Source organism: Centropristis striata, chromosome 3 (assembly GCF_030273125.1).
Source record: "Centropristis striata isolate RG_2023a ecotype Rhode Island chromosome 3, C.striata_1.0, whole genome shotgun sequence".
Taxonomy (NCBI): domain Eukaryota; kingdom Metazoa; phylum Chordata; class Actinopteri; order Perciformes; family Serranidae; genus Centropristis; species Centropristis striata.
Window position 1 is genome coordinate 33,463,853 of NC_081519.1, and position 12,427 is coordinate 33,476,279.

The 12,427-nt window shown below is 39.4% G+C and overlaps 1 protein-coding gene across 1 annotated transcript in view; it reads right to left on the bottom strand.

Annotated features, from left to right (window-relative positions):
- si:dkey-49n23.1 (semaphorin-3D) overlaps window positions 1-12,427 on the bottom strand; it is a 108,274-nt gene that overhangs the window by 15,217 nt on the left and 80,630 nt on the right. The window contains exons 3-12 of the mRNA XM_059329207.1: window positions 12,071-12,225; window positions 10,834-10,896; window positions 10,395-10,514; window positions 8,978-9,068; window positions 8,105-8,233; window positions 7,062-7,204; window positions 5,845-5,959; window positions 5,129-5,198; window positions 4,009-4,153; window positions 2,142-2,364 (exon numbers count right to left, since the gene is read on the bottom strand). Coding sequence (XP_059185190.1) covers window positions 2,142-2,364; window positions 4,009-4,153; window positions 5,129-5,198; window positions 5,845-5,959; window positions 7,062-7,204; window positions 8,105-8,233; window positions 8,978-9,068; window positions 10,395-10,514; window positions 10,834-10,896; window positions 12,071-12,225 — 1,254 coding nt within the window. The remainder of the gene's footprint in view (window positions 1-2,141; window positions 2,365-4,008; window positions 4,154-5,128; window positions 5,199-5,844; window positions 5,960-7,061; window positions 7,205-8,104; window positions 8,234-8,977; window positions 9,069-10,394; window positions 10,515-10,833; window positions 10,897-12,070; window positions 12,226-12,427) is intronic.

Here is a 12,427-nt window from a genome sequence, read left to right on the forward strand (position 1 = left end):
TGATGAAGTGAGTCGTTTATTCCAGCAGAATGAGAGGGATGTTCATGTATCTGTGTCTGTTTTTCTCTCTGCTCACAGTTTCCACCATCTAGTTTTCCATTTTCCATCCTCCACGTCTTCTGCCACCACATCCATCAGCACTAACCCTCTCTCTCTCTTAAATCCTGTTTTGTTTTTATAAGGAAGCCTGTCAGTTTGCTTCCATGCCATCTCATGTGTCTTCCCTGTTTTCCACTCTCGTTTCTTTGCTTGAGTTTTCAGTTTTTATTGCTCCGTCGCACTCTTTTATCTGATCCTCTTTCTTCTTGCAGAAACTTTGTGAAAAAAATGTCACAAATATAAATTAAGTTTACTATTTTACATTTTTTGTGCCTCACTTTGTATAATTTTTCCTTTCTCTCTGCCTGTTTTCCTTCCTTCACTCTGTTTGACATTTAATCTTTTGAATTAATTCATCTTCAACTAAAATTACAACAAAAGCTGGATTTTTACCTTTTTTCTTTACAGTGTGTACACTTCAAAATGGGCGAAGGAACACATTCGAGACAGATACCTCAACCTGAGAGGACGTGCTCGTTCTGAGTGCGAGCACAAAAGTTTTGAAAGCACAGACTTTAGATTTGAGTGTGTGGACTTTAGATCTGAGCGGCCAAAGCTCATATTTGAGTGCGAGGGAAATGTTTGTGTCCAAGAAGAAGAAATGTGAGCACAAGCATGTGATTTTTAAGTTCAAGCAAACATTTTGAAAGAAAGCAGCAGAAATCTGAATGCGAGTGTAGCAGGTTCAGATGTGAATTCCACAAAAACATTTATTTTCGTCCATTATATTTTGTTTTAACCTCTTGTATGCGCACCGGTCAAATCTGTCTTCTGTTTGACCGGAGATAAGCGCAAAACTACCGTTCTCTTCCATTAAAAGCTCATATAAACATCATATACGGTTGAAATAATGTCAGATTAACATATATAATGGATGATGATGTCACGGATGTTGCCTGTTAGTTTCGCCGTAGTCTGCACAGTTTATGTCGAGTTTTTTGTGTGTAATTATCTGAGGCTAAATGTGCTAGCATTGCTTAGCTCTGTTACTAAGAGCATCTATTTTGCCTCTGTCAGAGCTGAGAGAACACCACGTCACTCATCACACTGTCTGCTGTTTTTGTTTCTTGTGCCACTGCAGTAAAGTGCCGTGTGTGGAAATCCTGGGTCTCCTAATTCCTCATTTATCTAAGGGCGTTTTCACACCTGAAAGTCCGAACCAAGGTCTGTGTTCTGTTACATTGTATACATTTGGTCCTGTTGGTTTTGGTTTCACACTGCAAAAGGAATAACGGACTTTACAAGACAATTCTACTGGACACGTCATCTCCCTGTGTACTTCTGCGGCTCATTTTGTTTTGGTTACACTGCGTTGTTAGGCCGGCCGGCATTTGACGTCAGAGTTACTTCCTTAACGTGTTTACACTAAATGAATCCAGCGAGCCACCTTTTACCTGTGCTAATACTTTTGCTAGTCTTTTGCTACCAGCAGCACCAGCTTAATGAGCAATACGTGAGAGTGCTTGGTATTCACAAGATGAGCCTCCTCATCATGCGAAAACTGTATCGCCGTCGACAAGAGAGGAGGAGAAAACGGCTCGCAATCAAGTCTTTTCTGGAGAGAAGGTGAGTGTGGGATAATAATAAGAAGAGCAGAAGAAGAAAAAAACTTCCTGTCATTGATACGAAGGTACGAACTATAAAAAAAGTTGTTTTCACACTGCAAAAGGTTCCGACCTTGGTTCGCTTGGTCCGGACCGAGACCACCTCTTTTAGTCGGACCAAACTTTGGTCCTTTGGTGCGGACCGTGGTCCGCGGCACCTTTCACACCTGAAATTTATGTTCGGATCAAACTGAAAAGTCCTAAAGTCCGGACTGAATGAGACAGGTGTGAAAGCGCCCTAACACAATGCAGAGAATATACAGACTGGTTACACAGGCACAAAATGTGAGCATGAGGAGAATAAATCTGAGCATGAGAAGGAGCTGTTTCACTGAAGAGGAATAAAATCATGCTCACAAACTAAAAATCTACGCTCTTGAATAAAGACAGGATACTTCTTCCTTACAAGCACACTTAAACCCCTCCTGTCCTCCTCACCTGTGCCCAGGTGTAAAACATCGTACGGCCCGTCCCCGGCGTCCACCCTGTCCACCACCACCCTCTTCAACATGTAGGGCGCGTTGACCCGGGTCAGTATGGGTCTGCCGCCCAGAGGCAGGACGGGCTCCCACATCAGCTGGTGCTGCCGCATGAAGCTCACCACCTCGTCAGAGAAGTCTTTAGTGGACTTGTGGAGAGCGTCGTACGTCTCGCTGGGACACTGAGGGACAAAAAGTGTGAACAAAAGGGTCAGTGAGCTTTTTTGGAGGCTGAAGAAGTCAGTGTGAGAGGTTCAGAGTTAAAATATGTCCTGAAAAAATGTTTCTGGGTGGTTCACACCTGGAGGAGATCAGTCTGAAGGTTACAAGTTCAATAAAGGGAGTAAAAAGAAATGCAAAATATTTCTGTTACAGTCTTTTCTTTGTTCTTTTTTTTTTCTTACTGGATACTTTCATCATTTGTTTTAAAGAGCCGAGCCAAAAAGGTTTGGACCTGCTGCAACATTTTGAATCATTATAGAATAAATCAGTGTGATCCAAACTGAGAAAACTAACATATGAGTGATTTTGTGATTTTTAGAATAATTAACTGCTGACAATTGCAGGTAGGATCTTTTTTTGCAGGTATTTAAGGTGCACAGTCACGTGTCTTTGAAGTGATTTTTTTGCTGCAAAAAGCAGTTTATCAGATAAAATAAAGCTGGATATATTAGATTTTCAAAAGTGTATCAATCCCCCTGACAGAAATTATAATAACTTTTCATTTAGCTGAGATGAAGCTAATTATCTGATATCAATCATAATAATGTATTTTACCTTTGAGCATTAAGGATTATTATTTATAGAAAGATGGACGATTGTGTCAGTAAACTCAACAGATATAATCTCAAACTGATGATTATTTTAGTTCCGTCAGATACAGAAAGAATGAAATTGAAATTGTCAGACCTAAATTATAAAACCTTCATAATATTACCACACTGCAATAAAGGTGTGTCTAAAAACAAGGTAAAAACACTTAAACTGAGGGAAATTATCTTGCTGCATGGACAGATAATTTCACTTGACAAGATTTCATGAATTAAGATTGTTGAATCTAGAAATAAGCATGTTGAACACTTGAAAAAAATAAATAAGATAAATGATCTAACACTTCTATATCTAAGTTCTTTTTTATCTTGATAAGAACCAATAAATTTGATTTAAAAATGAGAAATAAAAATCAGTGAAGAAGCAGCGTATGAACAGATGACTGAAAGAGGAGGAAATGAGGTAAATGCGAGGGAGGAAAGGAAAAATGACTTTTAGATTGTTAGATTTGTAGAGAAACTGAAGTGTCCCTGGAGGAGAGGAACACATGAGGAAGATGGAGAGAGAGAATATCTGAACAACAACATGGAAACCATTACTTTGCGTGCAGCACATGTGTGACTGCAGCATCTCTGACTTTTCATTTTGCTTTTAATCATCGAGCCTGACCCACACCTCTCTCTCACACACACACACACACACACTGACGAGGTTGACCTCTTCTGCAGTCAACCAAACGATACAACAGCGCTGAATTCCCCAGCAGGGAGAGTGAAACAACACCTGACACACTGACGGGTTGAAGCCTCCCAGAGGAGTTAAATCACTGCTGAGGTTCACAGCTTCATCAGCTTGTTTTCATTAAACCTCTTCTGTGTGTGATCTCACAGGAAATACTTAGTTCTTCACACAAACATAAATACCAGCCTGTCAGCACTTTATTTACAAAGAATTATAGACTTTAACAAGCAAGTGACCAACACCTTACCCTGTCCGTAAATCTAAAAATCTTTAAAAGTGTGGAATTTTTAGGTTCTGGCTGTGAGAATACTTACAGTGCCAGGTCTGGGGTACGGGATGCGGCCTTTGTACTCCACCCAGCGATAGTCAGGGCCCTCTTTGTGAGCGAACGGCCCGTTGAAAGCAGCTCGGATAGAAGCCATGGAGAACACACACACTGCCGAACCACGAAATATAGAACTGCAGGAGTAAGAGGAGGCATAGAAAGATAGAGGGGAAAGGGAGCGTGGATGGAAAAATAAGAACTAATTATTCACAATTTTCAATACATAGCTCATATTCTACAGAGATTACAGGTAAAAGAAAGTGATAAAAGGGAAGATAATAAAGACAGAAGAGGGAAGAATAATGAGAAAGGAGAGGAAGAGGAGATGGGAGGGTTTTATTACAATAACACAACCAGCTGGGCCTCTTGACCTCCGACCCTGACACACACCCACAGCTGACCTCTGACCCTCCACACCACAGGGCCTGCACGTGTCACCGAGGAGGAGGAGGAGGAGGAGGAGGAGGAGGAGGAGGAAGAGGAGGAAGAGGAGGAGGGAGAGAGAGGAGGAGGAGGAGAGAGATGAGGAGGAGGAGGAAGAGGAGGAGGAAGAGGAGGGGGAGGAGAGAGATGAGGAGGAGGAGGAGAGAGGAGGAGGAGAAGGAGGAGGAGGAGCAGAGAGGAGGAGAGAGGAGGAGGAGAGAGAGAGGAGAAAGAGGAGGAGGACGAGGAAGAGGAGAGAGGAGGAAGAGGAGGAGGAGAGAGTGAGAGAGGAGGAGGAGGAGGCTTCTAATGAAAACTTAACACAATCTTTTTAGGAAAGTCACAAAACATTCCTATATTTTCTGTTGTTTTTTTTAACTCAAAACAGAAAGAGACAAAAGGACAAAAAGAAAACAAAAAAACAACAACAAAATGAATAAATGAAATTAATTTTGAAATCTCTACCAGCATAATAAACATGTACAACAGTGAAATGTTTAGACTTAAACTGCAAATAACTGCAGGTCCAACATTTATAATGTGACTTTACTTAAATAAACAATTTACATGGATGAAAATTAAGATTCAAACTGTTCTCGACTGTTGCTGACAGCTGACAGAATGATAGTACACTATACATAATTATATTTTATTAAAAATGGTCTCTGCAATGAATATATCCTCACCTGGATGTACTGAAGACGCCGTAGATCGTCGGGTTCTGAGGGTCCTTCGTCTCCAGAACAAAGATGTCCTCTAAAAAACATTCAACACAAACAACACAACATGATGACCTGTACGCAGGTCAGAATTTAACAATTAATTATTCAGACTAAATGTTTGTAGTGCTCATACTGTGTTATTATTAGCTCATTAGACACCTGTAAAACACTTTGTTAATTCTACAGGACATTGTATTGGCTGAAGTAACTTGAATCACATAATTCAAATTTGTATTGTATAATTTGAATCATTGCATTGAAAAACTTAATCTGAATTGTAATTTGAAATTGAATTTATTAGTTTGGAGCTGAACATTCAGTTCTCACAATTCAATTTCAATTTTCTGTGACGAACATCCAGGTAGTTGAGGCAGAGCAATCGAGCGCAGATACACAGAGCACCTCTTCGGCTGGTTAGGAACCACTGTCCTATAACATTGTTTTAAGCTGCCACATGTAACAAAAGTGAAAATAGTAAAAATAAAAAGCCGAGTGAGCACAAAGAACAATTCAAAGGGAGTGAAGAGAGAAGGGAGGAGAGAGGAGGGAAGGAAAGGAGGAGACAGTTAAAGGGAGAAGACAATGTAGGAAGAAAAACAGCAGGAACTGAATATCAGAAGGTGAGAACTTGATGATGGTGAAGAGTCGACGGAGAGGAAGGAAGAGGAGGGAGGAGTTACCGAGCTCATCGAACTGTGTGTCCACTCCAGACGGACCGGGGACAGAACACACCAGCCGGGCCTTCAGGAAGGTCGTCCATCGGTTTATCAGACTCCTTTTCCCCCCGACATCATTCTGCACAGAACAGAGAGAGAGAAAGAGAAAGAAAGAGAGGGAAAGGAGGATAAAGAGAGGGGAAGGAAAGAGGGTAGGGAAGGATAAGAAGAAGACAAAAAACAATGCTGTAATTAAAATTCTCCCACATTACAGATCTGTAATTAAAAATGTTTAAATATATCCAAGTAACTGTATAACTGTCAATTATATTTAAAAGTTGCACTTGACAACACATTTGAAAAACTTCTACTTTACTTAAACTGAATATTTCTGACCGCTGTAAAAAAAAAAGAAAAAAAGAAAGAAAGAAAGGCTTTAAATGTTTTTTTACATTAAGTGCAAATGCCATAAAAGGTACATTATTTTTATAACAAATATTAACCATTAAATGGACATTTAAATCAGTAATTGTATATAATGGGACAATATAGGGTTTTTTTTTATTTACTTTTTTTACAGTGGGCTATTATTCAATTAATTAATGTAAAATTACAGTGTATGTAAAAATACAAAAAAAATACACATTATTTGTTTTCTTATAGTAATTTCTAATTACAATTTTAATAAGGGAGTTATTGATTTTAATTTTAATTTAAAATTGTATTTAATTTAAATAATGTAAAAAGAAATCGTAAAAAATTGTTAAAACACTTCATATTACAGTAAAAAAACATTTAGTTATTCTACAGATATATATATATTTTTTGAATATTGATATTTACCATATATTATCTGTATTTTTAAAGAAGATATCTGTAAAATAACTTACGGTTGTTTGACTGTTATTAGACTTTTTACTGTTTTTTTTAAAGATTTTTTTTACAGTGTAGCATGCTGTTCGTACTTTTCCCTTGAATATCAATAATATAAAGACAAAACATGTGAAGATCGTATCAAATATATGAGGTGGTATAGATATTAAACTCCACAACCACATATAAATTCAGAGATGAAAATAGTTATCGTTAAAAAGTTAAAAATAATCACGCTGTGGTAGATGTGGACAGACCAGTATTACTGCAGTCGTCACACTGACTGTTCTAAGGTTTTTTAGACTTCCAGCAGCAACACGTCTCGTGTCCGTCTCGTGTCCGTCTCGTGTCTGTCTCTGTGTTCGTACCTTGCAGACTCGAGCCACGCGGCTGTACACCCTCCTGTCCCACTGTCCCGCCTCCACCGCCTGCTCCTTCAGGAAGAAGTAGACCTTATCGTCGTCAGGACTGTGAGTGTCGGGGATGGAGAAGGAGCCCACGAACTCCGGCTCTGAGAGGGACACAGAGAGAGAGACAGAGAGTGAGAGCAGAGGCGGAAAAGTATTCAGTAAAAGTACTAAAAACACACTGTGGAAATACTCCACTACAAGTAAAAATCCTGCACTTAATAAGTAATAATTAATAAGTAAAGTATGTATTTTCAGCAGCATTTAAGTACCTATTGTGCCGTAAAATGTTCCTTGTCAGTATTTTATTATTGAGAGTGCAGAGGGAGAGAAAAATTTGTCAAAAAAAAAATTTGCATTTAGCCTACCTATCTTTCAGAGTTTTAAAGTGCGCTACAAGGTTCAATTTTCCAATAATATTCAAATAGTTTCCAGCGAATATCAATGTTCAATGTGTATGTGCTGGATGGTGTGGTACCTTATGAAAAGTAAGTGCGTTATGGAGTTGCAGACGTTGTAGTGGTCTGCATGTAATGTGCAAATTCTGTTATTTTCGATTAGCATGCTAAGCAGAGATTTACCTTTATTCACTTCTTATGTTGCATTACTATGTAATTCAGGGATGACATTCATGTTGCTTAGCGTAATGCCCATAATCATTTGATATGAGATACTTACATGCAATAGAGTATATCAGCTAATGAGGTTCATATTAATGTACTTTTAGTGCAGCATACTGCGTAATGTGGTTATCTCACGATTAGCATGCTAACGAATACATACTTCCTACGGGCACTGCACTAGTGTATTTAGTCCGTGGTTTGTGCAGTGATCACCTCACTAAACTTTATGAATGAAACTTTCAGTGATTAGTGTCTGTTAATTAATTGATTAGTTTGTGTTCAGAGGATTATCAGAGAAGAGGAAAAATAAATAAATGTTTGGTGTTGGATGGAGGGGGATGTTGGGATAATTAGCTGCAGACACTTTGTGCATCTTCTCACCGTTGAGCCAGTTGTGATCGTAGGCTTCAGTGCGGATGTAGTGCTGGCTGCTGCCCTGCACAGACGTACGGAAGATCGCAGCGTTGGCTCCCATGAAATCCACTGAGGTACCTGCGTAAAGTTCACCGTCTGGGGAAGAAACAGTTCAGTCCTTTGTGAAAATCCTTTCTCAATAGTCCACTGTTGACACAAATAAGTTAATGCAGAGCAGAACTCTTCATGTAACAGAACATTTCTTCCTACTGAGAGTGATCACGTTATTTTACCAATGCAGAGATGCTGTAATATTCATCATAACCTGATGACCAGATTGTTGGTTTTTCATATCACAAATCTCCTACTGCAGCCCAGGAGTTTTCTGCTGAAGGAGGAGCTCTTCTGTCTGTCGCTGCAAACACGACTGTCAGATTTAAAAAATCTCCGTTTGACAACTTAAAGCTGATGGTGAAGGCTTTTATGGAGCCTCTTTCTTTAATGATGTATTTTATGTCTGTAATGTCACACGGGGCAGCAGCTGACGTCAGTGTGTGAAATAACTGCAGCAGACCACACACACACACACACACACACACACACACACACACACACACACACACACACACACACACACACACACACACACACATACACACAGACACACACAGACACACACAGACACACACACACACACACACACACACACACTGCAGACAGAGGAGGACTGTGCGTTGCAGGACATTACTGTCACTAGAATATGAATCCGGCTGTTAGAGAATTATTTACTACATCCACTTCTGTGTGTGTGTGTGTGTGTGTGTGTGTGTGTGTGTGTGTGTGTGTGGTTAGTGTGTGGGTGGACACACTGTGCTTTATGTGTGGATGGAGGAGACCTACCAGTCAGTCGAGCAGTGAAAGGCTCTCTGGGGCTGAAGGGACATTTTCCTCTGCCCGACTCCACCAAATGAGACAACAGGAACAACGGCTCCTACAGGACAGACAGAGAGACAGACAGAGAGAGAGAGAGAGAGAGAGAGAGAAAGAGAGAAAGAAGGAGAGAGAGAGACCACACACAAACTCAGAATGAGCGATAAACAGAGGAAACTTCTCTCATTTCTTCTTCTTGGTGATTGTTGAATTCTTGTTTTTGAATTATTGATGCTCAGTGCACAAAGGGAGCTCTATAAAGAGACTCTGAAGGACTGACAAACATCATGTAAATAATATCTGCACAAATGACTGACTGAACATATAGTAGTGCTGTTTATTTTATTTGTATTTAATCTTTATTTTTCTAGTTATGTAACTGTTGCCAATTTATTGCAACAGATAAAGGAATTAATTTAAGTTGTTTTTGTTTCTTTAAATATTATTTTATTTGGTATGCATTATAATGCTTTTATTTTGAAGGTGAACTAAGTCACCCAAGTCTCGTTTGGCTGCTCTTGGGTGCGTGTGGAGTATAGCAGAATTCCCAGGAAGCATGAACAAAAGAGAGACTGATCATTAATGTGAAGAAGACTAAGGATCAAATATAATTCCCTTTATGCAGCATGCAGCCAACAATCTAATTTGTTGAATTTATCTGTATTTTACTTTGTGGAATGTAATGTTAAGTGAATTTGATTTAACCTTTATTTCCTTATAATTTATGTGCAGTTTTCACGGTGGATTTTGAGATGGAGGAATGACGTCCAAAATAAATCAGTTGAAAGAAACCGACTTGCGTTTGCCTGGTGCTTGGAGGGAGTTATAAGTTATTATTTCTAGAATTGGCTGACATTGTAATACATTGTCTATATAATGTATAATATTATATAAAATAATGTTAATATTCGTTAAATGCCTTCTGAGTACCTTTGCATTGTCCTATCATCAGTGTAAAATATGTGCACATTCAATATAAAAGGTCCCAGAAATCCACTATATCACCTGTTGTATCAGTTATTGTTTTATTTTTCTCCTCTAACATTGGCATCAGACTAAAAAAACATAAAAAATCAGTCTGACTCTATTTCTAAATGGTGTCTTAGGTGTCTAAAAAAACATATGCGAGAAAATGTGATTGCAGATGCATCAGAAATGTCTGAATGTGTCGTCACATTGTTAATATTTAGAAAAGCATCTGCAGTAATAAGAAAAAAATGCAGCACAATAAATTAGCACATATTTAAAGGTAGATTGTCAAGTTATTTTGTTGTTGTTGAAAGAAAATCTAAGACAATTTGAGGCCACACACCTGGTGTGACACTATGCTGTGGTTTACAGTGTGATTGTGTGATGAGATTACTGAATGATAAATAAACATAAATACCTGAGTGTTGTGTCCTACGTGCAGGTATGTACACTGTGGGTGGAAGGCTCCGGTTCCACACACATAAACATGAGTCTTATTGAACGGCTGCAGCAGCCGCACGAAGTTGGCACATTCAGTCTGAAAATCCAGATAAAAACACAGTAAAGTATATTAACATTTTATAGAAATAATGCAGACAAACACGTTTCTCATTGTACAGAAAAGGAATTTAGAACAGGCTTGAGAGAGGCGGTTCAATCTTTTTTTTTGTACACTTTATTGTACAGATTAAACACATTAAAACACATTAATGAGTGAGGCTAACAGGCCTAAACATGAACCAAAGACAGCTGGTAACATCTCTTAACATCTCACTGTAAACACATACAGAGGAATGTCTTTATTGTCTCCTATCTGTCTTCTTTTCTTCTTCTCTCGCTCTGATTTAAAGACTCACCTCCAGACTCTTCCCTGCCAGCCTGCAGTGCTCCACATGTTCTCTGGCAGCCGGCCAGTGGATCTGAGGATAAAACACATAATAATAATAATAATAATAAGTTTACAAAGTGCTTTGACAGAGAGCAGTTAATCACAATGACAATGATGCCATAAGGCTAAAAACAATTCTTACATTAAAAGAAAAACAGCAAGAGACAGAGCAGGAACAATCACAAGACATTCTCAGATACACAGAAAATAAAAGGGGAAAAGGAGTAAAAAAGTAAAAAGTGAAGAAGTAAAAAGGAGTGGTGAGACAGACAGCATTACATAAAAGCAAGTCCATAAAAGTGGGTTTTTAGAAGTTATTTAAAAGAAGTTAGTGACTCTGAGCGCCTTATCTCCTCGGGCAGCTCGTCCCAAAGTCGGGGTGCTCTGGTGGAGAAATCGTGGTCACCTTTGGTTTTTAGTTTTGACTTTAAAACGGTCAGAAGGACCTGAGGACGCGGGTCGGCTAATATGGAATTAGTTATTCTGTTAAATAGCTGGGAGCCAGACCTAAAAGAGCTTTAAAAGTGATCAGTAATATCTTAAAATCACTCCTAAAACGAACAGGGAGCCAGTGCATGGAAGCTAAAATCGGGGTGATGTGATGTTGTCTGTTAAAATCGGTAAGAAGCCGAGCTGCTGCGTTCTGAACCAGTTGGAGACGAGAAAGAGATTTCTGGGAGATACCGGAGAGGAGAGGAGGGAGTTACAGTAATCTAAACGAGAGAATATGAGAGTATGAATTACTTTTTCCAGGTCAGAGGGTAAAAACATGGGTTTAATTATGGACATGGAGCGTAAATGGAAAAAAAAAGGACAACAACTTTTTTGATGTGGGGGTCAAAAGTAAGGCTTGAGTTGAATGTGACTCCCAGATTTCTGGCGGAGGACTTTATGTCGGCGGATAGTGGACCGAGATGATTTTGGAATTGACCAATTGTGTTTGGAGGACTGAACAGTATGATTTCAGTTGTGGAGTTATTGAGGTGAAGGAAGTTTTGGGCCGTCCAACGGTTGATATCCTTAAGACAGTTGAACACAGCAGCTAGGCGTCCAGGATCAGATGGTCTCAGGGGAAGGTATATCGGGGTGTCGTCTGCGTAGCAATGGAGGCAGTGAGACTCTATTAGAGACTCTGAGACTCTGGTCAGCTGTGTGGTTCTCCGTCTGTCTATTTATACAGTCTACAGTATACAGTCTGGTCTCACCGTGTGTGTGGGCAGATCCAGGCTGTCGGGCCTCAGCAGGTAGATGTGGTCTTTGCCTCCGACCAGCAGCCAGCCCTGGTCCTCGTCCAGCAGCAGGGCCTGGTACCCGCCGCTGACCCCGCCCTGCCAGAAGACGGCTGACCTGTTCCTCAGATCTGAGGGGAAGAAGAGAGGAAATATCAATAATTTATGAGAAACTTGTTTTACTCTGCTCCTTCATGTCTCCTGCAGTAACTAAGTAAATATACTCAAGTACTGTACTCTTAATCCATTTAATGCAATTTATTTTATTTTATTTTTTACTTCTAATGCAACACATTCTACATTTTACTTCACTACCTTCATGTAACAGTTACG